Here is a 23,738-nt window from a genome sequence, read left to right as displayed (position 1 = left end):
TGAGAATCCAGCCCCACATTTAATTTACATCGCCACACAGGCCTGGTGAAGGTTGAGGTGCATGCAAGAGGCAGTCATGGCCCTGGGAGAACAGCCCTTTTCTCTCATCTAGCGACTGATCCCTGTTTACACATGGAACTCGCACCACACTTACTCAGCAGAATGCTAACATGCCTCTGCAGCATTCCCTCAGCAAGCAGAACAGCCTAGTGCCACAAAAAGACATGACACAGTATATATGTTCCAGCTGTTCCTGACAGTTACCGCTCTGCTCCCCCCTGCAGACAAATATTTCACTCCCTCTCCATTCACAAGGACAAATTTAGCAAAGTCACGGGGGATAATTCAGCCCCTTCTCTTCCTTTCAGTAGCCTGTCCTCACCATACAAATCAGGTCTGATGGAGGAATGCACACAGATCCTCAGAGCAGCTTGATTTGTTGCTGTTGTTCAAACAATTAACTACAGAAGCCGGAGCCTGACCACGGGCACAGACCGATGACGACGGCTCTGCACTGTTCTGGTTGTCTGAGGGATATGTTCTGCCTGGTTCATGCTGTGCACTTGGGCACCCCCGGGCTCTCAGTGGCAGCGAGACCCAACACCTGATTCCAAGGCAGGAGCCACTGCGAAAATAAAAGAAGAAAACAGACAGTTGAACGTTGCTGTGGTTTTGCTCCAGGAAGCATATGAACTATGTGAGCTGCATGTGGGTATGGCCTTTATTGTTGTGGACAGGGCAGAATCTAATTTTACCAAAAGCACTCATGACACATAGGGAGAACTCTGTCAATCCCTTTCAGAAAACAGACCAACGCCCTCTGGCACTAACCTCCTCTGGGAAACAGCAGCAGACATCCAGCATCTCATAGGAAAGTCTCCTGTTTAGGAAAGTAACTGGTGGAAGGGCTGGAATTCTGCTGGATAGTGCATTTATTTGCAAATGTAAAACTGTCTTTTTCTAAAGTGGGGGTGCCAACAAACAGGTTCACTTTGGTTCAAACCCCTGCCCTGTCTCTTTTGCCAGAAGAGAGGTTTCTCTCTTTGTCATCCACGAAAGCACAGATTAAAAATTGCATTTTTGCTATTTTTCAGCTTCTGCTTGCAGACTAGTAAACTATACATAGGTGGATAAGTTGGTCTTACACTGTACATAGGCATTGCTAGCAACCCTTTTGTGAGGATTTCCTTGGGGGGTAATTACAACAATGGCTCCTCAAGGTCAGCAAATAATCCTTGCAGTTGAGGAAGGAGATCTGGAAGCAGAAAAGATGGCTTTTTAAAAGAGCCAAAATTTCTCTTCTAATTGTCTTAATCACCTTTTGAAGCTAAGAGAAACCCACTTCATTTTTCATACATAACAATAACCAATACTCAGCTCATATGTGAGGTCTACTGATTAACTTTATATGGCAATTTGGAGGAGTTTGCCTGTGCACAGCTGATGGATCCTGGTGACATGACACAGCCAAACCTGTAACAGCCAGGAATCCAAAATAATCTCTTTGACATCAAGATTATGACATGCCTCTTCCAGGTCAGAAATAGCAAATCATTATTAAATTTTAATTTTAATCTCCTGAAAGTGAGGACTTGCTAAAACCAGTTTACTCTAGAAGTTTACAGCCTAAAGTTTGGATATGAAGTTTAAAGAAAGGTCTCAGGAAGGCCTGCAAAAACAGATGGAAAAAGAAGTTTGTAGTTTTATGTTTAAATGAAAAAATATCTACCTAGCTATTTTCAGACTCATAAATGTGGAAGGCTCACCATGAAGTGCAAGATGGGTCTCAGCTTTCCTAAAATATTCCTACTGATAACAGAGAACACTCTGGAGTGATGAGAATATAAACCCGTGAAAATTAACAGAGGACACTGTCTGCCTTTGTTCTCTATATTGCCCAAAAATGCCTTACTGAGAGTTATAGGAACTCTGCCTCTTACACTGTGAATTGAGAGAAATTTTCGTGCAGATGGCAGAACTGTGGGTGGAAGAGAGACCTTCCCCCACTAGGCAATTGAACTACTTTGTTTAAGTATGATTGAATAGAGGCTATTACAGCAAACAGACCAGATTTCTGAACTCTGTGTGTAAAAGGTTGCCCTGTGTGAAGAATGTAAATGCAGGAAAGGAGGGATTGTTTTGATGGCAGCTGTGTGTTTGAGACTGTTACAAAAAAGGAAGAATCATTACAGGATGAGGAAGAAAGAAGGCCTAGGCAGTCGGGGAAGCAAAATAGAAAAAAAAAAAAGAGGTAGCAAGGAGAAAGGCAGAAACGTATTCTATGTGGACTGGGATAAATTAAAATGAATTACTCTTATCTAACAGATCTTTCAGCAGAAATGGATAATATTCTGGAAAATATAACAGGTTCAGTCTAGTTTTCCACAGAGTGTAGATGCTGGCAAGTGAAAATAGACATAAAGGACAAGATTAAAAGTATTTTCACAGCAAGGTAAAGCCTGTGGCAACTGAAGTGATGGCTTGTGGCTTATGCAATGCATCTGCCATGTTTGCAAGGCCAAGGCAGACTTTATACGTTTAAGCATCTTTTGTGCATTTCCTGTATTTAAAGGAAACCCTGGTGCATGCTAAAAGCTTTGAAAAAGAACTGTTACATTTACAAATAGTCTATGATCGTCTTAGGGATAACAGTGTGAAATCAAACCCACAGGAACAGGCTTTTGCTTAAGGAAGAGATTATTTATTTTGGGCAGAGAATTTGTGAAGAAAGAATCTCAATTATCATTAAAGAGACTTAAAGGCTGTACTGTACCAGCCTGCTCACTGGATACTCACAAATATTCAAAATTTTGTAATATTCTGTTTCTGTTATGGACAGATCATTTACAGGTTGTCAATATTGCAAAATAACTGCATATGTTAGGAAGAAGAGGATGCCATTGCAGTGAGCAGCAAAATATGCTTCAGATTTATTTCAGTTGGAAAAAACTTTTGACAGCTTTTGCTTTGACCTAAAATCTCTTTTAAAGTGCCTTTCACTTTCAATGAAACTAGACTTTTCTGGTCAGGGACTGTCTTGAGACAGTGCTCAAATTTTGGCAAAGTCATAGCTTATTACATCAGGAAACATTTTATGACCTCCAAAGGAATCACTCACTGGTCATTGTTAAATTTTCATGACATCATTGTTTGTGGGCAAAATCTGGAGTTCAGGACAGAACACACAGTTGTAAAACTTTATTAAAGCCCGGGCTATGGTAGCTTAAACTGATACAAATTAGTGTCGCTGCAATTCCACCCTTCATCTTGCCATGGATCTGTTTTGCTGCTGTATTGGCACTGGCCCCTGAGTGCGTGGGCAGTTGAGTTGTTTTGCTGTGCTGATCTGAGAAAAAAATAGTAACTTTCTTTGTTGGGATCAATTTTTGCTTTTTAGAATCTTGAACTAACCCTTTTCTCACCCGCAGAAACAAAAATAACAGTGCAAGGAGTCTGGAGCAGAGAAACACGGTGTGGTGGGAAGGTGTTTAAGTTCAAAGCTGCAAAGGGCAACTGGTGTCCATATAGGCAAGGAAGGTACCTTTGCAATATGTTCCTGATGAGGCTTGGTAAACTAACACATTCTAACACGATCACATAAACCTGGCTCATCACATCCATGAAGAGATGACAGTCTTCTCACTTTCATAATTTACCAAACTGTGAGAGTTCCTGGCTCTCCCACTGCAAAAATGAACACACAGCCAAAAAAACCCCGAAAAAAACCCCCACAAGGATACCAAGTGAAAAAAATGTTGAGGGAAAAAAAAACCCCTGTGCTTGGGAAATACAGTCCTATTAGAAGCCTTTTCAGTACCAAAGTAAAGCTTTGGCTGCTAAAGCCTGGATTAAAAATGCAGTATTGGGATAAAGTTGTAAAAACAAAGAGTATTTGTACAGCTATCAACTCTTTGAACCAGATACAAAGGATACATTAGCTATTTTGTTATAGTTCCCAAAGCTGAATGCGGTCTTGTATTTGCAAATCCTATTGGCAATGCCAGAGACTGTCTGTTGGGTAAAATGAAAACTTGATACAGAAAATTGATGCATGAATAGGAAGCCTGAACCACAAAAAACAAACAAACAAACAAATAACCCTCCAAACCCACCAAAACAAAAAAAAAATCCACCAAAACAAAAAACCCAAGAGAAAAAAAAACCCCAAGCAAACAAACTCCACAAAAGCTCCATCCTCCTTAAACAAATAGAACCCCCCCTTTCTGAAAGAATACTCAATGTGAAGCCTATTAGAGCACATTAGTGCCTGTAGATGATGCAGAATCAGGTAAGCACTTGTTTGCAGCCCTGAATTGCCTCATGCAGGGGCTGGGTTGCTCTCATCTGCTCGGCTTCCACAAAGCCCTGCACCAAGGGACATCCTCAGAAATTACATCTTCAACAAAACCGGGGTTCCCAGATGAGTGACACATAAACCAAGAGCTCATTTGAGAAGTATCTTGTGTATTGTAAGCTCTAGAGAGGAGGAGGCCTATGCTTCTTTCTAATCCTATGAGAAGGGAAAAGAATCTGGAACCCTAAAGCAGATAAACTTTGTAAGGGAACATGTGAAATAAGGGTCTGAATGAAACAGGGCTGTACAGGTAAATGCAAGAATGCATAGAAGTGTGCCACTGGACGTAACTGAGGTTACTTGTAGAGAGATAACCTGTTAGCTTAATAAAAACAATATTAAAATAGCAACATGATATAAGCATTTTAAGAGAGATGGCAGTACTGCAGTCAGGGTAAGGTAACACATGGTTGGCACACTGTGGTGGCTCACACTTGGAGGCTGATGTGGGCATGGAGATAAAGGTGGCAAATATGAAAGTCAACAGGCAAACACCTCAGAGACAGCACTTCTCAGTTACTCCCAGATCCTATTTGTTTCCAAACTATAAAGCTGTTTATTGCTTACAGCTAACTTGTATTGCACAGTTGTGCTTTAAGTTCATTGATGGTACAATTAAGCTAAAAATGACCAGTGTTGTAGATGTGGATTTTGGACTATGGCATTCAATGGAGAGCCTCCTGAATGCGCACAAGGGAGTGAACAGATCCCAAACCCACAGGATACTACCTTCCCAAGGCCCTTCTTAACAAGACTCTTTTGTCATTTTAGGGGAAGATACTGGTTATACACGATACAGTTCTAGAAATATTTAAAAAGCAGCAAGTAAAAGACGGTTTACAAAGCTAATTTTTAGAATTTTATTTCCCGTTATTGATCAAATCAGTTTCAAGACTGAGGAGTATTCATATTAAATAGGCCATAGGCTGCCGGGTCCTCTTGTCAGGACTCCCGCAGACGAGTACAGGTCGGTGTTGCCACCTGGTGGCACATGACAGCGGTACTGCCACTTGTAAATCGCCACACAGTGCATTCACATGGTTGGACTACACCTACCACACTGAGTTACTTGCTTTGTGTAACAGTTGGGATTTGGCAGACTCCTGGTGTACTAAGTTTATCTGTTCCTGTGAATTCAACAGGTCTGCTGGTCTCTAAAACTTATCAGTTCTTGGGAGATTTTCACATATTATCTCTTCTTGTGAGGGCAAGAGGAGAGGCAGGCACTGATCTCTTCTCTGTGGTGACCAGTGACAGGACCCGAGGGAATGGACTGAAGGTGTGTCAGGGGAGGTTTAGGTCAGATATTAGAAGAAGGTTCTTCCCCCAGAGGGTGTTTGGGCACTGGAACAGGCTCCCCAGGGCAGTGGTCACAGCACCAAGCCTGACAGAGTTCAAGAAGTGTTTGGATGATGTTCTCAGGCACATGGTGTGACTCTGGGGGATGGTCCTGTGCAGGGCTAAGGGTTGGACTCGATGATCCTTGTGGGTCCTTTCCAACTCAGCACATTCTGTGATGCTGTGCTTCTGTTATTCTGTGATTTTAGCATGTACTGTTTCATTCTTCAGCCTGCTTTTTGGTAACATTTCTCGATCCACAGCCATATGTTGGTACCTATACAACCCCTCCACAGCAATTCACACAAAGGGGGCTTGTATAACAACTTGGCCTATGAAGTAATTCCACAGAATACTAAGATTTATTTTAAAAAGTTACCCAAATCTAATATATCTGTGCTAGGGAAATTGAGACTGCTACAATGTCCCCTGTTTTGAAAAGGTTGAATAGCCACCATCCAAAATTTTAAAATCTTATGGAATTATCTAGATACTATATGAAAATGCTACTGGATTTGTATCATATCAACTCTTTACAAATTTCAGCAGTGTTTGAAATACAAAAGTGGGAAACAGTGAGCCTAAGTGTATGCAATTTCTCTTTCTAAATCTGACAATAAAACATAATTCTCATCATGCAATATGTTAAGTGGCATCTTTCTGAATTGGGCAGAGGAGGCTTGTAGATTGGTGTGTAGACTACACATTCAGCCCTGGTGATTGTATCTGGCAGACTAAAATAAGGAGTAATAAACCTGGGAAAAAAGAAAGAGCTAATACCTAAATCTACAACTTTAACATGATAAGTGGCCTGCCTCTCAACACATAAAAAAAACAATTGGAGAAACTCAATGGAATTTTTCAAATATTAGCACAAAAAATATATATAAAGTAACTACAAAAAAGCACTTCACTACTTTAAAGAAAAACCCCAATTAATTAGATTATCATATGATAATAAGCGATTTTTTTCAGCCAATGGCCTGTGGATCCATGGGAGTACACAGCATAGTCTGAGAAGCAGCTAAGAACATCTCTGCATAGTGTCAAATGCAAATGTGAAGCACACAAGCAAAAAATAGCCAAAGGAGATCTTTCAGGAAAGCAGCAGCTTGGTTGTTTTGTACAGCATGCAATGTTCCTGTGAATTTCAAGGAAAAAACAAGCTGTAACAAACACTGGAGAGTGTTTGGCATAAACAGAAGCTACAAATGTTTGAAAGTGGAGAAGGAAAGTCAGATGTTAAAAGTGGTTAGTGAGCTATTTTCCATAAAGGTTAAGAACAAACACGTCATAAACTGGAATTTTCCCACCTTAGAGACTTTCTGCATAGCTAATGGTAAACTTAATCTTCTAGACAGCTCTGCTTGGAAAAGCTATTTGGAGCACTCTTTCAAAACCAGTCACGTCACTCTTCTCGATTGCACTATGAAAAATGTACCTCCCAAAGCTTTTAAAAATAAATCAAGTGGAAGGGCTACTGCAGACACCGTGGGCCTTGCTTTGTTGAACTGTACAGCAGACACAGAAGGCAATAGGGGGCTGAATAATTTGGAACAGCACTGTTACTGCTTTAAACATGTTTTGCAACATGAAAAAGGGGAGTTTAGAACTTAAATCTTCTGTGCTGGGCCATAATCTAGATAATGAAACTCCGAGTAATCAGGCAGTCATGGAAACAGTTAAGACACATGTTACTGGCACCTCACTGGAGTCAGTGCATAGATGGAAAAGAGTTCTCAGAGGTTTTTCTAAATGCAGTGTGTGAGTGCTGCAATAGCCCATTTGCTCAGCTTAGTTGTTAAGTTATGCAAAAAGATCTTGATAACAGTTTCTGAGCTTTTTACTGGACTGAAGAAGCTTTTATTGCTCATTCTGCCTACTGGGCTAAGGTTTCATTGCTGTCTCTGTACAAAATGCTCATGATAATGCCTTTGTAAGTAATCACCAGGTAAAATGGCTGATTTGGAGCTCTCAGTTTTTAAAGTCTGACATCTCAAGGATTGTTTTGGGATCCTTTAGCAATACGACCAAGGTCACAGCTCAGCAGCTGAGAATCTGAATGTCTTGCATTGACAGTCAGAAATACATGCATTGCCAGTAACTAAATCGAATGGCTTCATAAGTGCAATTTTCAACAGAAATATGCAAACACTGCTGAATTTAAAATGGCTCAAGAAAAAAAAACACATATTTTTTTCCTGTAAGCTATTCTTGCTTTGGGAGCTCCACTGGTACCTCTGCAGATGTTAGGAGATGTTTTTCTCTCTAGTACAGCCTGGGGCACTTAGGAAAACACACTTGCCATTTGCAACAGGGTTTGGAACCACTGGGCTGAGTAAAAAGCAGCATGGGCAGCAGGTGGAGGGAGGGGATTCTGCCCCTCTGCTCTGCTCTGGTGAGACCCCACCATCCAGCCCTGGAGTCCCCAGCACGAGGATATGGATGTGTTGGAGCGAGCCCAGAGGAGGCCATGGAAATGCTCCGAAGTCTGAAAAATCTGAGAGCTGGGACTGTCCAGCCTGGAGAGGAGCAGCCTCCAGGGAGACCTCATTGTCCTCTTAAAGGGGACATATAAAAAAGATGGACAGCGACTTTCTGTGCGGGCAGATAGTTATAGGATAAGGGGGAACAGTTTTAAAATAAAAGAGGAGAGATTTAGATGGGATATTAAGAAGAAATTCTTTAATGGGGGTGGTGGTGAGACACTGGAACAGGTTGCCTATGGAAGCTGTGGATGCCCCATCCCTGTAAGTGTTCAAGGTTAGGCTGGACGGGGTTTAGAGCAACCTGGTCTACTGGAAGGTGTCCCTGTCCATGGCAGGGGGTTGGAACGAGGTGATCTTTAAGGTCCCTTCCAACCCAACCCATTCCGTGACTCCCTGTAGCGGCCCTGGCCGCTCTCTCTTCTGTGAGCTGCGGTGTCACTCGAGAGGGCGGGAGGCAGCAAGGCCTCCGCGGGCCGCCCGTTGTGCAGCGCCCGGCGGGCACGGCTCGGGAACCGCTCCGGGCTCCCCGCTGGACCCTCCCGGTGCCGCCCCCGCCCCGCTCCCCTCACACCGCCCGGCCCCGTCAGTATCGCGAGAGCCGCGCGCGGGCCGGGGGAGGGGAGGGGCGGTGGGGCCGCCCCCGCCCCGGGACCGCCGAGCGAGACACGGACATGGACCCGAACCTGGGCCCCGGCCCCGCCGAGGAGCCCCGCGCCTCCACATCCACCGCCCCCGCCGCCGCGCAGGACCCCGGCGCCGAGGAGGTACCGCGCCGGGGGGGCCCTGCGGGTGGTGGGAGCGCACCGGGCCCCGCCGCCCCCTCCTGCGGCCGCTGCTCGGGCCGCACCGCCCCGGCCCTGAGGCCTCCCGGGCCCCTCCGCACCCGCTGTGAGGGCTCTGCGGGCCGGCCCCGCCCGGACACACCCCCGGCCCCGCGCCGGTCCCTCAGCATCGTCGTGGCATCGCCGCCCGCTTGCGGTGCCCCCGGCCCGGCCCTGCGGCCCGGACACGCCGCTGCCGGGGTCGCTCAGCCCCCGCTCCCCTGCGGACCCCCCGCACCCCGAGCGCTCCTGCAGGACCCGTCCTCGGTAGCCCCGCTATTTCCCTTCCCCAGTCCCCAGGGAAAGCTGGGACGCTTTCCATGGAAGAACCGGTAGCTCCGGCGGTGGGAGTGTGGGGCCGGGCCGAGGGGTTCGAGGCTGACCCGCTCCGCCCCAGCCCGCACGGCTCAGGGTGTTCCCCTGCCCGGCTCGAGTGCCCTGGTGCAGAGCACACCCCTCGAACGAGCGCGTAGGGCTGCCAGCTGGCTCTCGTTAGTTTTTTTGGAAGAAAGACAGAAGGCTAAGGCACAAGGAATGTAAAAAAGTGACGTATTCAGGTATCCTTGGAAACTGAACAAGGTTCAACCTGAAGAGTGAATCTTATGAAAACTTAGTAAGAATGAGGACTGTGCATCAAGTATTTGTGGTATTGGAGAAAATTGCAGAACTACTGATAACAGTGCAATCAGAATTTTTAGCCCAGTTACTGAAAGTCTGTTTTTGTCCGTAAGGAACACTTGAGGCTTTGATTCATTACTTATGTGTACAAACAGCTATGAGACACAGTGCAGTGTAATCCTGAGCGTTGCCTGGTTCTTCACGGGAAAATGTTTAAGGGCTATTTCTCTATTAGAGACAACTTATTCTGCAAAATTTTATGCATGTGAACTGATGAAAAGTCAGTACTAAATGTTTAGGAATGCCTGCATGGAGAAATCATTTGAAAGTGGTGAATGGTTTCAGATATTATCAACTTTATGCTACTGTGCCACACTGGGCAGTATCATAGAATTATAGAATATCCTGAGCGGGGAGGGACTCACAAGGAGCATTAACATCCAGCTCCTGGCCCCGCACAGCACAGCCCCAGGAATCCCACCATGTACCTGAGAGTGTTGTCCAAACACTTCTTTAACTCTGTCAGGCTTGACTGCTTGGGCAGAGCTGTGACTATTTCTCTGGGGAGCCTGTTCCAGTACCCAGCCACCCTCTGGGTGAAGAACCTTTTCCTAATATTCAGCCTCAACCTCCCCTGACCCAACCTCCTGCCGTGCCCCTCCGCTTCCCTGCCCTTCACTGTCCTCCAGGCTGAACAAGCCAAGTGGCCTCAGCTGCTCCTTGTATGGCTTCCCCTCCAGGCCCTTCACGATCTTCTTTATGCCTTTGAGTTCTTATTCCCAGTCATTTATTGACGGTTTGTGGGGCCTTCTCAGTTTAGGACTGTTACACTTACCAGGTAGAAATTTCCCACCCTAATACTAGTAGCACTATTTAGGGTAGTTATCAGAGATTTTACAGGGGGGTATTTTGTATCCTTGGAATACTCAGGATCTGTTATTTTTGAAACTGCTGCGTGGTTGTGTTTCTTTGTGAGGTGTTTAAATGACATCAGTTTTCAGGGGACTGTCTTAATCGCTAATGGAAACTTTCTAGAGTAGAGGCAAATTGTTACCAGCGAGTTTCCTGAGTTAAAAATGAAAGTATTTTTTTTGCTGGTTAATTGCACTGAGACATGTCCTGTTCCCTGACAAATCAGGCCTCTAGGTGATGAAGATACATTGTGTAAAGTTTCTAGGGAAAAACTCTCACAGACCTGATGAAATGTTTTGTGGTTCTGTGTTGTAGAAGGTACATGGTCCAGTTTTTAGTGAGAAGTATTCTTATATCAAAATGTAATCATTGTCAGGATGTAGATTTCTGTAACTCAGAACATTATGCAGAAGCAAGTTTGGATATGATGCTTGTCCCTACCACCTGCCTGGCTCCACCAGCTCGAAACAGTATTTTAGTGAAACTGCAGCATATTGTCTTCCCCTGTAAGTTATGAGGAGGAGAAGGGAAACAGGAGTGCATGTGTCTTCTTTGTCTCTTTCATCAGCTTTTGATAATCTCCTCTTTGTTATTTCTGATACATTGGGAGCCATTAATGTTCAACAGAAACACTGCAGTGAGAAGCAGGGGTGGGAAAGCAGGGAAACTGTCTTTTATCTTGAAAGGTAATGTATAGGATGTGATTTTATAGTGCTGTGGCTGCAGTAACTTTACATGTCAGCTTGTTTGCTACTTTAACTCAGAATGTGTTATTCACAAATACTTATTGCAGAATAAATTTGATTTGGATGCCACCATAAGTTTTATTCTTCTGGGGAAATCTGAGTAACAACAGAACTGGCATTGCAGCCATCTGCCTTGGGGCTTAGAAAGATAATATTTTATTGCAATTTACTTGGAAAACTTTCAGTTAAAAGGGATACTCATAATACTGAGTTGTTCTGCTTGAAGAACTGTATATTTGTCACTAACAGTTCTGAAAGTTAAGTGTAATGTTGCTTGACAGACTTTTAAATATTTGGTACCATTTTGGATTCGTTTTGCTACTTGACCCTGAATAGTTTAGATTAATTATTATTTTAATTTAATGTATTTATGGGAGACTGATACTTAAAGCAGATTAAGGTTCTGCAGTGTTACATTTTATACAGACGTGAACTTTGGCAGTTCCTTTCAGTTTATTCAGAGCATTTAAAAAACAGTTTTATAATTTAATGCATCTCAAAATATATTTATTTTTTGATTGGCAGGAGGTGTGTCAAAAGGCACACTTCAAAGGCAAATTAGGAGAACTTTCCTAAATTAGGGGAAAAAATCCACCAAACATTTTGCCAATATCAAAGTTGTGATAAACCTGCTTTGAGCTTCCCAACTGAAGACAGAAATGAATCTTATAAACTACAAAAGTCAGCCATTTTAGTTACAGTTGCTGAAATTTGTTTCATGTGTAGTAAATAAGGTAGTTCTTTAGCTGTCTAAGAGTGTACCAGGGAGTGGTTGCTGCATGAATTGATTTGGCTGTTGTGTCTCTTCCCAGCCATATGCCCAAGAGTGTTTCCAATTGAACTTGTGACTATGTAGAAGTGAAAACAAACAAACAAAACTCAACAAAGATGCGTCAGAAACTTGCAGTTAGGAATCTGACATTAAGAAATCACATTTAATGTTTTAAAATGTCTTTTCAATATATTAATGATACATTTATAGCAAGATCTCTATGAAAAATTAAACTTTGTTCTCTTTCAGTAATTTCTTTCAGTGCTTTCAACATGGATCCTACTTGTAGAGATAACCACAAGGATGAGACGAATCTCCAGCTTTCTTTTTTTCTAATCATATCTCCTCTTTAATTTCATCCTGGATATCATGTTCTGCTTTTGGTGAAATAATATAATTAATGCATAATAATAGCATACTTACCATGTAGTTTGTAGGTTTGTTCAGCTTGATATCTTTTTGCTAAAAAAACCTATATAGGAAGCTGATATTTATAAAATGTTTAACTTTTGAATTCCAGAAAAATGATCCCCCTTTTCAACTCAAACTTCCTCCAAAAGCGGCTAGACCTGACAAAGAAGTTGACCCAGAATATGAAGAGAAGATGGTAAGTGTTTTCATGATAAAACATACTGCAGCTTTTTATGGCACTTGGTTGTTGGAACGAGATCAGCACAGTTACGTGGGGTTATTGCAGCCTGAATGTGTCAGAAAAAACCCTGACCAAATGAAGATTCATCTAAACGTTAGTCCAGTGTGGTGTTTCTCACAGTGACTAACAGTAAGTATTTAGTGAAGAATAGGAGAACAGGGGAAGCAGGTAGTGGTAGTTCTGTCAAACACTGTCCCACTCGTCCAAGTTTTTCTGTCTGCATGATTTCTGGAGTTGGAGGCTGTGGTTTTTATACTCAGCAGTTGTCAGTTGATTTTTGGTTTTGTGGTTTCTTTTTTAGTTATCCACTCCCTTCTGTGGTAAGGAGTTACTATTCAGTGACATTTTATATTTAGAACTCCCTGTTTTGTTTTGAATCTGTCTCTGCCAGTTTTATCTAATGACCCCTTGAGTCATGTCACAGGCATCCTTAAGCTACTTCTTAGCTGACAGAAATACTGAATCTCCCAGTTTTTCATCATACAAAAACATAAAGGTTTTAAATATTGATATCCTGTAATAAATGTGCCATAACAATGCAGAAGATACCTGTCCATGACACCAAGGAAGGGAGCTTGTAGTGCTGGAGAGGAGATGTAACAGAGTAGCTTCTGTGTGACAAAGAGACAGAAGCCAGGAGGACATTGCAAAGCTTGTTCTTGAATGATACATGTAGTAAGTTCTTGGTTTAAGCTGGTATCTGTATCTTGTTGTATTTTTCTTAAAAGCTTTAATGTTAAATGGATGCCTATAATTACAGTAGAGTCTGAAAGGATTGGATACCATGGAAGTCAGGGAAGAGTATCACTCTTAAACATACTTGTATGAATACTTAATGTTTAGCCAAAGAGAAGACACACAAATCTATTTGTTGGGAATGAGTTGAGTAAATAGCTAAACTTGTTTTCACAGTAATACATGGTGAATTTACAGCTTTCCTAAATTAGCTTGTTAGTTCAGTTGTTCTAGGAGGCAAAGGGATCAGATATCAAAAGAATCTACCTTTCATCAGGGAAGAAAGAGTAATTTTTTTCCGGGAGATCTCTGTGAAGGTGTTTCTGTGCCGGTCGGTGCTGTGCTGTTAAGGAAACGCAGTGCCCTCGTGTGGCGAGATCGCGCATTGCGCGTCAGGCTCATTTTGCTGCCCTTTTCTTTGGCTGATGTTACTGCTGGGGGAGCACTTCCATGTCTGTTACCTGCAGAAAGGCTCTCTGTGGTTTGTGTTCTTTTTGGAAATGTTATGGTGCAGAACTGCTATTTCACTCTTGTAGTTTTTATGATGATATATAAATGACATCACATGAAAATTGCTTCAAGTGGTACAGTGTTACATGAAGCTTAGACATCATTGAGAAGCTGATAACGATTGCATTCTGTCAGATAGTGTCTGAATTCTGTTTTTCAATAAAAATACATTTTTATGAAGAAAAGTTATCTTTTTTTTTTTTTAAATTCTCTTCCCCACTTTGCAAACTAGAAAGCAGATCGAGCAAAAAGGTTTGAATTCCTCCTGAAGCAGACAGAACTTTTTGCACATTTTATTCAACCTGCAGCACAAAAATCACCAACATCTCCATTGAAAGTCAAGCTGGGGCGGCCACGGATGAAGAAAGATGAAAAACAGAGTTTGATTTCAGCTGGGGAGTAGGTTTTATTTTTCTTTCTGACTTCTTACAGTTTCAAGTAACTTATGCTTTTTAACATATCTGTTTAGTTTGCGTAGAGATTATTGTACTTTCAGTAAATCGAGAACTTTTCCTGTTAATGGTGTATCAATTTCTTTAAAAGCTGGTTGGTGTGTGCATGCTGATCCATCAGTGTTATTATGACCTTGGATCAGAAATGCACTTGTAAACCAAATTGCCTGATTCTTGCCACTTACAATGCTTTGGTCTGTATTGTGGGGGGATATTGGAGCACATGAATCGAATTTCTTTTGTGTGATGTTGAATTAGAAGGTGCACTCCAGAAGTCCTCCAGATGTGCTCCAGCTGCTGGTGAACAAGTCAGTGGGACCAGAGTGGAGCTAGACCAGGTTAAAACAAGACAGTATGGATGAGTGGGGATGTTGGATCCTCAGCACAAATTTTCTTGCTCTGCCAGTCTGTCTGTATTAAGTATTGCAGGCAGAGCCTGCGTGCAGTGCCTCTGAGGGGTTTTGGAATAACAAACAACTAGTTTTTGGAATGTTTGCAAAATGACATTCTATTTTATAAATTTTTAATTTTTTTTTTTTAATTTGAATATGTGATTCCTCTGAACGTTGCAATTATCAAGTAACTGAGTCTAAGGCCACCACTGATGTGTCTTGTATTTCTATGCTGCTCGTTAAAAAGTGCCTTAGAGAACTCACAATACTTGTTGTCAGATTATAGTTACGGCTCTGGAGGAGAGGGCTTTATATCAGCCTTTCTACTTAAAGCTGGAATGACCCCTAAGGAATAACTTATTAACAGAACACTAGAACGTACCCATTGCAGATCAATGATTGCTTCTGTTGTAATTTGTGTTTTGAGTTTGCAGTCAGCGTATTGAAATTACTTTGTATAAACATGACTCTTGGGTTCTTCCTTTAGGTACCGTCACCGGCGCACGGAGCAAGAGGAAGATGAGGAGCTGTTGTCCGAGAGTCGGAAAACATCTAATGTGTGTATTCGCTTCGAGGAGTCCCCCTCCTGTAAGTATTGTATCAACACTTCTCCAGTTGCTTTGATGTAATTAAGATCTGAGCAGAACACAATTAAAATGTTCTACTTAGAATTAGTATTTTTCTACTTAGAGGAATCTTACATTTACAGATGTGAAAGGAGGAACTCTAAGAGATTATCAGGTTAGAGGTTTGAACTGGATGATCTCATTGTATGAAAATGGTGTTAATGGCATTCTGGCAGATGAAATGGTAAGCAGTCATCTTTTGGAATTTTTGTGGTAATTATTGAGCAAAATGCAACGTTAAAGTGCTTATAGTATTTAATGTATGTGCAGTAGTATGCATCATTCTACAGTAGTTTGATTTTTCAAATCCGAAATTGTAATGCAATGAAAGAAATTTTGTTGCAAACGTTTGCTATCCGGTTTGCTTTGAACAACTTAAATGGCAGAATTACATAGTAGGAAAATTGTTCAAAATTATTTCTCTATGGTATTTCACTTCAGCAGGTTTCTTTCCCCCCCCTCTTTGCCAATGCAGGGTCTTGGTAAGACTCTGCAAACAATAGCATTACTAGGCTATCTGAAGCATTACCGAAACATTCCTGGGCCACACATGGTCCTGGTCCCAAAATCAACTCTGCACAACTGGATGAATGAGTTCAAGCGCTGGGTTCCATCGTTACGTGCTGTTTGCCTTATCGGGGATAAAGATGCCAGAGTAAGTGTTCTACAGTTCAAAAATGTTTCCATTATTTTGCAAAAATATCATTTGGGTATGGGGAATTCTCTCTAAGCTAAATACTTTATTACAGTATATTTTAATAATCTCTAACTATATTAATGTTGAAAATGCAAAATGTTATGCTTGTAACTATGAAGAAAAAGTACAAATCAGTAGATGAACTAATAGACTGGGATCAAAGTACAGCTCTTTGACTTGCCTCTTTCTCTGTTGTCTTCCTCTTTGATTTTTACACCTATTTTTCTTCCATATTTGCAATGTGACAGTGTGTACTCATTTTTCTTTATTGCACTCACTTTGTCACCTCTTTCTTCACCTTTTTTTTAGGTAACTCCTCCCACTCTTTACTTGTATTTTATAAGCCTGTCTTGCCTTGTACTAAGATTTTTTTGTAGAACTTTTCATCTTTCATTGTGAAGGCCTTAAAATAGATATGGGCTGTTTTTCTAACTTGAAGGGGATCAACAAGCTGGATGTTTCTGTGAATTCTGTGGCTACTAATATGGATTGCATGACTGCCTGTTTACTATTTGAGGGTAGAAGGGCTCTAGAGAGGAAATAGGAGCTGGCAGTGTGCCCAGATGGCCAAGAAGACCAGTGGCATCCTGGCTTGTATCAGGAACTGCATGGCCAGCAGGGCCAGGGAAGGGATCATTCCCCAGTACTCGGCACTGGTGAGGCCACACCTTGAATGCTGTGTTCAGTTCTGGGCCCCTCACTACAAGAAGGACGTTTTGGTACTGGAGCATGTCCAGAGAAGAGCAACAAAGCTGGGGAAGGCTCTGAACAAGGAAATGGCCTCAAGGTGCACCAGGGGGACCTGTATGTGTGGCTTTCCCATAGGGTGGTATGAAAGGATTTATATGCCTAGATATGTATCCCTTGCAAAACAGAGATGGGGCAGAGGAATGAGGTATTTAAGAAAGAGAAAAGATGAGTGGGTTATGTAAATTGCTTTGAAACACTTTTGTGGATTGTGACTTTGGACAAGTTAGAGTTTTTTTTCCCTACTGGTTGTATGTACTGTGTTTAAATTACAGAGGAATTATGCTGAAGAGTAAATACTTAATTTTGAATAGGAGATCATTTGTGTTTTGCTTAATCCCAGCTTTCTCTGTGCCTGAAATACAAAGGATTGAAGGGTTTTGTTACAGTATCTTTCAATTACTGAAAAGATGTTTAATAATCTTTTGTGTGCTAGTTTAGTTCCTCAGTAATGTTGGTGGAAAGAGTTTTCACTGAATGTCATATAAATTGTTCATATTTATAAGTGTTTATTAATCTAGTTCTTCTGCTTTAGGCTGCATTTATCCGTGATGTTATGATGCCTGGTGAATGGGATGTTTGTGTTACATCATATGAAATGGTAATTAAAGAGAAATCAGTCTTCAAAAAATTTAACTGGAGGTACCTGGTAATTGATGAAGCCCACAGAATAAAGAATGAGAAGTCTAAGGTAAACTCGAAATTGTTTGATGCTTTGAAATTAGTTCAATACAAAAAGATTCCATCTGATTTGTGCAGACTTTAAGTGTTAGGTGTGGTGTTTTTCAAAATAAAAGCCATAAACTATTGGGTGGTAAATATGAATTTCATGGATAGCTCACTGTCTCTAAATTTTATTGACATTGTCTTAGGTGTCAGAAACTGATGAAGATTCACTGTGCTTATCTGTACATGGTGATGATAACTATTTGTTGTATTTCTAGCTGTCAGAGATTGTACGTGAGTTCAAGACAACAAATCGATTGCTGCTTACAGGAACTCCTTTACAGAACAACCTCCACGAGCTGTGGGCATTACTCAATTTTCTGTTACCTGATGTCTTCAATTCTGCAGACGTAAGTTGATGTTTGGAAGTACAATGTTGGTCTTGGTATTTTGATTCCCAGGCTGCTGTCTGTAGAGGAGAAGAATGAACAGCCTAGTAAGAGACATAGGTTGTGGAAAACCTGGATTCAGGAGAAGCTCTGTGTCTTACCAAACTGTAGACTGCTTTTGCTCTGCCTAGTTAAAACAGCGCATTCTGTTAGTGTAGATAAGGCCTCAGAATAGTAGTAGCAAATGTAATATTTTAAATAGTTCAATAATTATGCAAAGTTTGGGAAAGAAATGAAGAATTAAGAATGTGAAACATCCAAATAGGCATAAGCCTTTTTTTGTGTAGAATTTGAGTAACCTTTCTCCTCATTTACTATTAATGTTTCCTTATACTTGTATTGCTTGCTTCCATTATTTTTACTCTGTTGTCCATCTCATTACTTAAGGACTCTGGATTCTTTTTCTTTTTTTAACTTCTTGCCCCATCGTTACATAAGCACTGAGGGGAAGGACTTGGACACGGCAGTGATGAGCACGGAACACTGTTGTAAATGAAGCAGAGTAATAGTATTTTATCTGCAGAGTTATGCAGTTGACTTGAATGTTATAACATGCTGGGGAACAGACATAGCATTGCAGACTGATTTTTCTTTCACTCACAGAAGTCATTTGTCCCAAGATTTATGCCACTCTCAGCTAGAATGAAAGAGAGTCAATATGTGTCTGTTACAAGTACAGATGATAAACTGTTCATACCGATTGTGCTGTTTCTCACCACAGGATTTTGACTCATGGTTCGACACTAAAAATTGTCTCGGTGATCAGAAACTTGTGGAAAGACTTCATGCTGTAAGTAATTAAAGCTGTAATCACGTGTCATCGTTAGCATGCACAGTGTAAAAGAGAAAACTGGATTATTGTCCCCTTCATCTCAAAGTTGCGAAGATGGACGTGAGGTATTTAGTTACAGAACTGCCTGGCAGAATTTTCATGAATTAAATATTGGAACTTACTATTGTAGATACTGCTTTTTGTACCATTACTGTTTGAAGCAGACAAAGTCTGAACATAAAATGTGAAAATGAAGACTTTTGAGATCTTTTTGAAACCACTTATTATTGTGAATGGTATCTGATACACGTCATGCTAGTCTGAATAAAGGCATGCCTTTACTTTGTTTTGCTGTGCATGAGATAAAAGACATTTTTCATCTTACAGTAACAAAACAAATCAGAGAAACTACAACATACATTGCTTATATTTGAAATGTTGGTGTGTTTTGTATATGCTGCTAGTGGAAATGAAACAGAGCTTAGGTTAAAAAGAAATAGATTTTATAAGCTTATGGGTTTGGCCCCTGCTTAGGATAACAACTGGGAAGAATGTGACAATCCTTACCTAGGGTTGCATATTTATGTGTGAACTTAGTCATTACTGGACAACTCTGTTTTGCAGACTTTAGCAGAATTTTTCTGAAGGAGTCACTGTGACAGCAATAGATATTGATTAGTTCTGAATACATACCACACAACTGAGTCTATTAATTTTGTATTTGAGGCAATCAATTTTATACATTTATCTGTATAAACCCCCTTAATTTGTGTAGGTTTTGAAGCCATTTCTATTGCGTCGTATAAAAGGTGAAGTTGAAAAGAGTTTGCCTCCAAAGAAGGAAGTAAAAATTTATCTTGGGCTCAGCAAAATGCAGAGAGAATGGTGAGTTATTTACATCAAAGTAAGATTCTTTTCTGATACACACATTGATGTTATTTTTCTTCTTATAATTGAGTGTTGAGAAAGAGAAACCTGTATTTGAGGCTTTTTTAAAAAATGCACAAGTTAGAAAGAACTCAGGAAGGCCAATGAAAAGAGCTGGGAGGAAGAAAGCAGAATTGTTTTTCCTTCCTTAAGTTTGTTTGAAAGAACATGTGCCTCCTAAGCTTCCTCCTTTGATCCAAGTATGTATGCACCAGTAAAAAAAACTTTGAGGAGCTACATACCCAGAAAAAATGTGAGGAAAAGGAGGCAGATCAGTGTAGCAGCTTCTGTCAAATAGGTGATATGTTTAATCCACTGTGTACTACTGACATGAAAGATAACCCAGTAAATGACAGATCACTGTCGCTTGCAAGCAGATTGCCTTTCATGTTTAGGTATGGATCTATAAATTCTTATTAGTCAGATGTTTTTTACCAAGTTTCATAATAATATAGCTCATTGTTATATAAACAAAGCAAACTCCCGCGTCCAGAAATAAGTAATTGGGATATTGCAGGGTTTCATGCATGTTTTGAATGTCAAATACAGACCTGAGAGTTTTTCAAAGTTGCCTTTACAACTTCAGGTATACAAGGATTCTGATGAAAGATATTGATATCCTGAATTCAGCTGGGAAGATGGATAAGATGCGTCTGCTGAATATTCTGATGCAGCTGCGGAAGTGCTGTAACCATCCTTACCTGTTTGATGGTGCTGAGCCAGGCCCTCCCTATACCACTGACACACATCTCATCACCAACAGTGGTAAAATGTTAGTGCTGGATAAACTGCTGGCAAAACTCAGAGAGCAAGGTGAGTACTGGTTATGGACAGCAGTGATCTGAGTGCTCATTGTAAGTAAAACTACCTTTCAAAAAGAGCATAGGTTCATTCTTGTCTTCCCTCCACTGAGAAGGCATTCATTACTTTGTGAGGTTTTGTTGAAAATTAATTTTCTGTAGATCTTAGCACATGGAGGGAAAGAAGTCTTACAGGAATGATGAGTAAGACTAAAAATTTGGAGAAGCAGAAAGAAAGGAGAAAGGAAGCTCTACTCTTCCTTTCTTGAAGAAAATTTCCAATGAGAAGATTAGTTTGTCTGTGCACATCAGTTGTTACCTAATTATCTTACGATGGTTTGAAGTGTTCTGTTTCTTTGGTTGTGTATTTCTCCTGTATAATTTATCAAATAATCTGTCTTGAGTAGTTAAATCAATACCAGAAAAGTAACTTCAGAAGAGAGACATGAGTTAGACATAGTACAGAATATTTCACATAGATTCTCAGTCATGCTCTGTATTAGCTCTGTGATAAGATAAATGTGAAAACATAAAACCAACAACAAAACCTTCTGTATTCTGTCAGGTTCAAGAGTTCTCCTTTTCAGTCAGATGACTCGCTTGCTGGATATTTTGGAAGACTATTGCATGTGGCGTGGGTATGAGTACTGCAGACTTGATGGACAGACACCACATGAAGAAAGAGAGGTATATAAACAAGAAATTAGTTTGGTTTTATGTATTAGATTATTAAGAAGTTATTATTTACATATTTATGGATAGCTACATAATTTTTTAAGGTAAAGCAAAAATGCTACACTTTTTAAAAGGCTGCCAAGGGCATATTCTATGAAAAACAGAATATATTGTGGTCTCAATATGGATATTTCCACTTGTGCAAATCTACAGTTTCTTACTTGGATAATTTTTTTAATATGAAATTGAGTAAATTTAAAAGAAATTTTATTGAAAAGCCACGAACAGTTTGGAAATTTGTTTGAAAGATCTGATACTTAATCGACACCACATTTTTTTCTTTTAGGAAGCAATAGACACATTTAACGCTCCCAACAGCAGTAAATTCATTTTCATGCTGAGTACCAGAGCTGGAGGTCTTGGAATTAATTTGGCAACTGCTGATGTGGTTATTCTCTATGATTCAGATTGGAACCCTCAAGTAGATCTGCAAGCCATGGTGAGTTGACTCCCTAATACACGTTCGTTTGTTGAAGTTGTCAATGTTCTGTTTTGTACAACTCTTTTCAAAACTCACATTTTTGTTATTTTTCTTTACTGTTTGTATACACAAGACAGTACCAAGAAACTGAGGAATTGAATGAAAAGGCATGAATAGAATTTGTGGAAGTAACTGTAGGTTTTTGTCTGTAAATATTCATCTGAATTATTTTCATAATGACAGATTACTTCTATTGAAATACTGTATCAATATTGTTTATAGAATCATTCTTAATATCTGTCTTTCCAGAAAAGAACAGTAAGTGAATAACAGAGGACTGTTTCCAAAATAAATGATTAAAAGCATGCAGCCTTATATTTCTCTTATTTGGAAAATTTATGCTTTTGCAACCCACCTTGTTTCTGCATAAGCATAAAATCATTCAGTGGTGATGCTGGGGAAAAAAAAAGTTATCTTTGGGTAAAACATACTAAAATCTTCTCTTTCTGAGTGCTGAATGTAAAAAAAAATAGTCTGTAATTTGTTTCATGTGGAATAAAAATCACATGATCCTTCTTGCGTGATTGGGAGGGTGGGTATTTGTTCAGTGGTTTGTAATATTTAATTTTTTTTTTAATACACTTAAACTCATCAAATATTTCATGTGAATAGCTCATCCTTTTGATATGCATGCTGACTGCCAATAGTAGACCAACTTCCTGGAAGCTGATGAGTGTGATTTGTGAACTTCAGTAGGGTTTTCAGGAAGAAATGAATATTATGCAGGAGAGTATAAGACTTAACAGATCATTTTTTAAGGACAGTCAGAAAATCCTGGTACCCACAGCTTGAAGGACAGTTGTTTAACTTTTTTATTTAAGATGACAAAATATTTTTGCTCATATTTTCCAGAGAGGATAAACGCAAGTTTGTCACAAACACAAATATAGTGTGTCAGTTATAAACCTCATACTCTGTGTGTTGTACTTGTACTGTGTCAGCTGCATGCTGATGATTTAACGTAGCTGGCTTAGGACAAGTACAGTATTGAAGCTGTGGCTGCAGGAACTTTGCCCAAGGAATCAATATGCTCAAGCCAGGGATGCCAGAGTTTCATTACCTGTGTCAAGTGAGAGGATTAGTTTGAAAGCAGTGCAAATGTGTGTGTGTACTGTTGTATCCCCACTTCCCAGCTGCAGTCTAGACGGACATTAAGATGAATTTAGTGCTACAGAATGACTCAAACATCAACACTGTAACAGCCAGGTATAGGTAAATATTACTACACTGGTTTTACATTTTTGTATGCACTTGAATAGTAAGTGAGGAAGCAAGAAGTACATGCTAGTCTGAGTCTGCTGTTTCTGCAAGCTAACTGTCTATTGCTTGTGAGTTCTTGTTGCTGAACACTCATTGATTTATGTTTGTTAGGACCGTGCGCATCGTATTGGTCAAAAGAAACCAGTACGGGTGTTCCGACTTATCACTGATAATACTGTTGAAGAGAGGATTGTAGAAAGAGCTGAAATAAAACTGAGGCTGGACTCTATAGTTATACAACAAGGTATCAACTGCTGTATATGTTTGTCTGCAACAGAATTGTTCAGTCCCTTAAAGTATGGTTAAATGGCTGTACAAATGTACAGTGTTAGAGAAAGCAGGCCTTATGTATAATAGCAGTGTACTAAATCAACCCAAGAAACCCTAATGTATAAGTTATTCACTTGTTCAGCTGAATTATTTTAAATTCTATTTCCTGAAAAATGTGGACATAGACTTATATTAAGAGTCTAAATGAGAAAAGTAAACTACAGCTGAATAGATGTTACTTGGATTTGTGATGTGTTAAAAATGAGAAAAAAAAAAAAAAGATATGTTCCATGGCAGATAAAATAATTATATACATATGCTTCTTACCACAAAAGAATTGACTGAACATTAAAACTGCTTTGTGTATCTTTGTTTAGAAGCTCTTGGAAGAATAGTTTGTCAAAAACTAAGGTGCCCAAGCTAAGTTTTGAGGTTGCTTGTATTTCCTCGAGGGTGGGCTACTGAAAGGATGATGGTCAAAATATTGGTAGCGTGTTGAAGAGATGAGATAGGATAA

At 40.3% G+C, this 23,738-nt stretch overlaps 1 protein-coding gene across 1 annotated transcript in view; it reads left to right on the top strand.

Annotated features, from left to right (window-relative positions):
• The first annotated feature begins 8,732 nt into the window (after positions 1 to 8,732).
• Positions 8,733 to 23,738, top strand: part of SMARCA1 (SWI/SNF related, matrix associated, actin dependent regulator of chromatin, subfamily a, member 1) — a 33,416-nt gene continuing 18,410 nt past the window's right edge. Inside the window, exons 1-14 of the mRNA XM_027716421.2 lie at positions 8,733 to 8,945; positions 12,571 to 12,657; positions 14,180 to 14,346; positions 15,279 to 15,379; positions 15,501 to 15,601; positions 15,893 to 16,072; positions 17,397 to 17,552; positions 17,806 to 17,937; positions 18,698 to 18,766; positions 19,524 to 19,633; positions 20,262 to 20,488; positions 21,041 to 21,162; positions 21,497 to 21,649; positions 23,063 to 23,195. Coding sequence (XP_027572222.1) covers positions 8,853 to 8,945; positions 12,571 to 12,657; positions 14,180 to 14,346; positions 15,279 to 15,379; positions 15,501 to 15,601; positions 15,893 to 16,072; positions 17,397 to 17,552; positions 17,806 to 17,937; positions 18,698 to 18,766; positions 19,524 to 19,633; positions 20,262 to 20,488; positions 21,041 to 21,162; positions 21,497 to 21,649; positions 23,063 to 23,195 — 1,831 coding nt within the window. The 5' untranslated portion in view covers positions 8,733 to 8,852. The remainder of the gene's footprint in view (positions 8,946 to 12,570; positions 12,658 to 14,179; positions 14,347 to 15,278; positions 15,380 to 15,500; positions 15,602 to 15,892; positions 16,073 to 17,396; positions 17,553 to 17,805; positions 17,938 to 18,697; positions 18,767 to 19,523; positions 19,634 to 20,261; positions 20,489 to 21,040; positions 21,163 to 21,496; positions 21,650 to 23,062; positions 23,196 to 23,738) is intronic.

Source organism: Pipra filicauda, unplaced genomic scaffold (assembly GCF_003945595.2).
Source record: "Pipra filicauda isolate LSUMZ 115617 unplaced genomic scaffold, ASM394559v2 scaffold58_size5111680_pilon, whole genome shotgun sequence".
Lineage (NCBI taxonomy): Eukaryota > Metazoa > Chordata > Aves > Passeriformes > Pipridae > Pipra > Pipra filicauda.
This window is presented reverse-complemented; position numbering and strand designations above follow the sequence as displayed.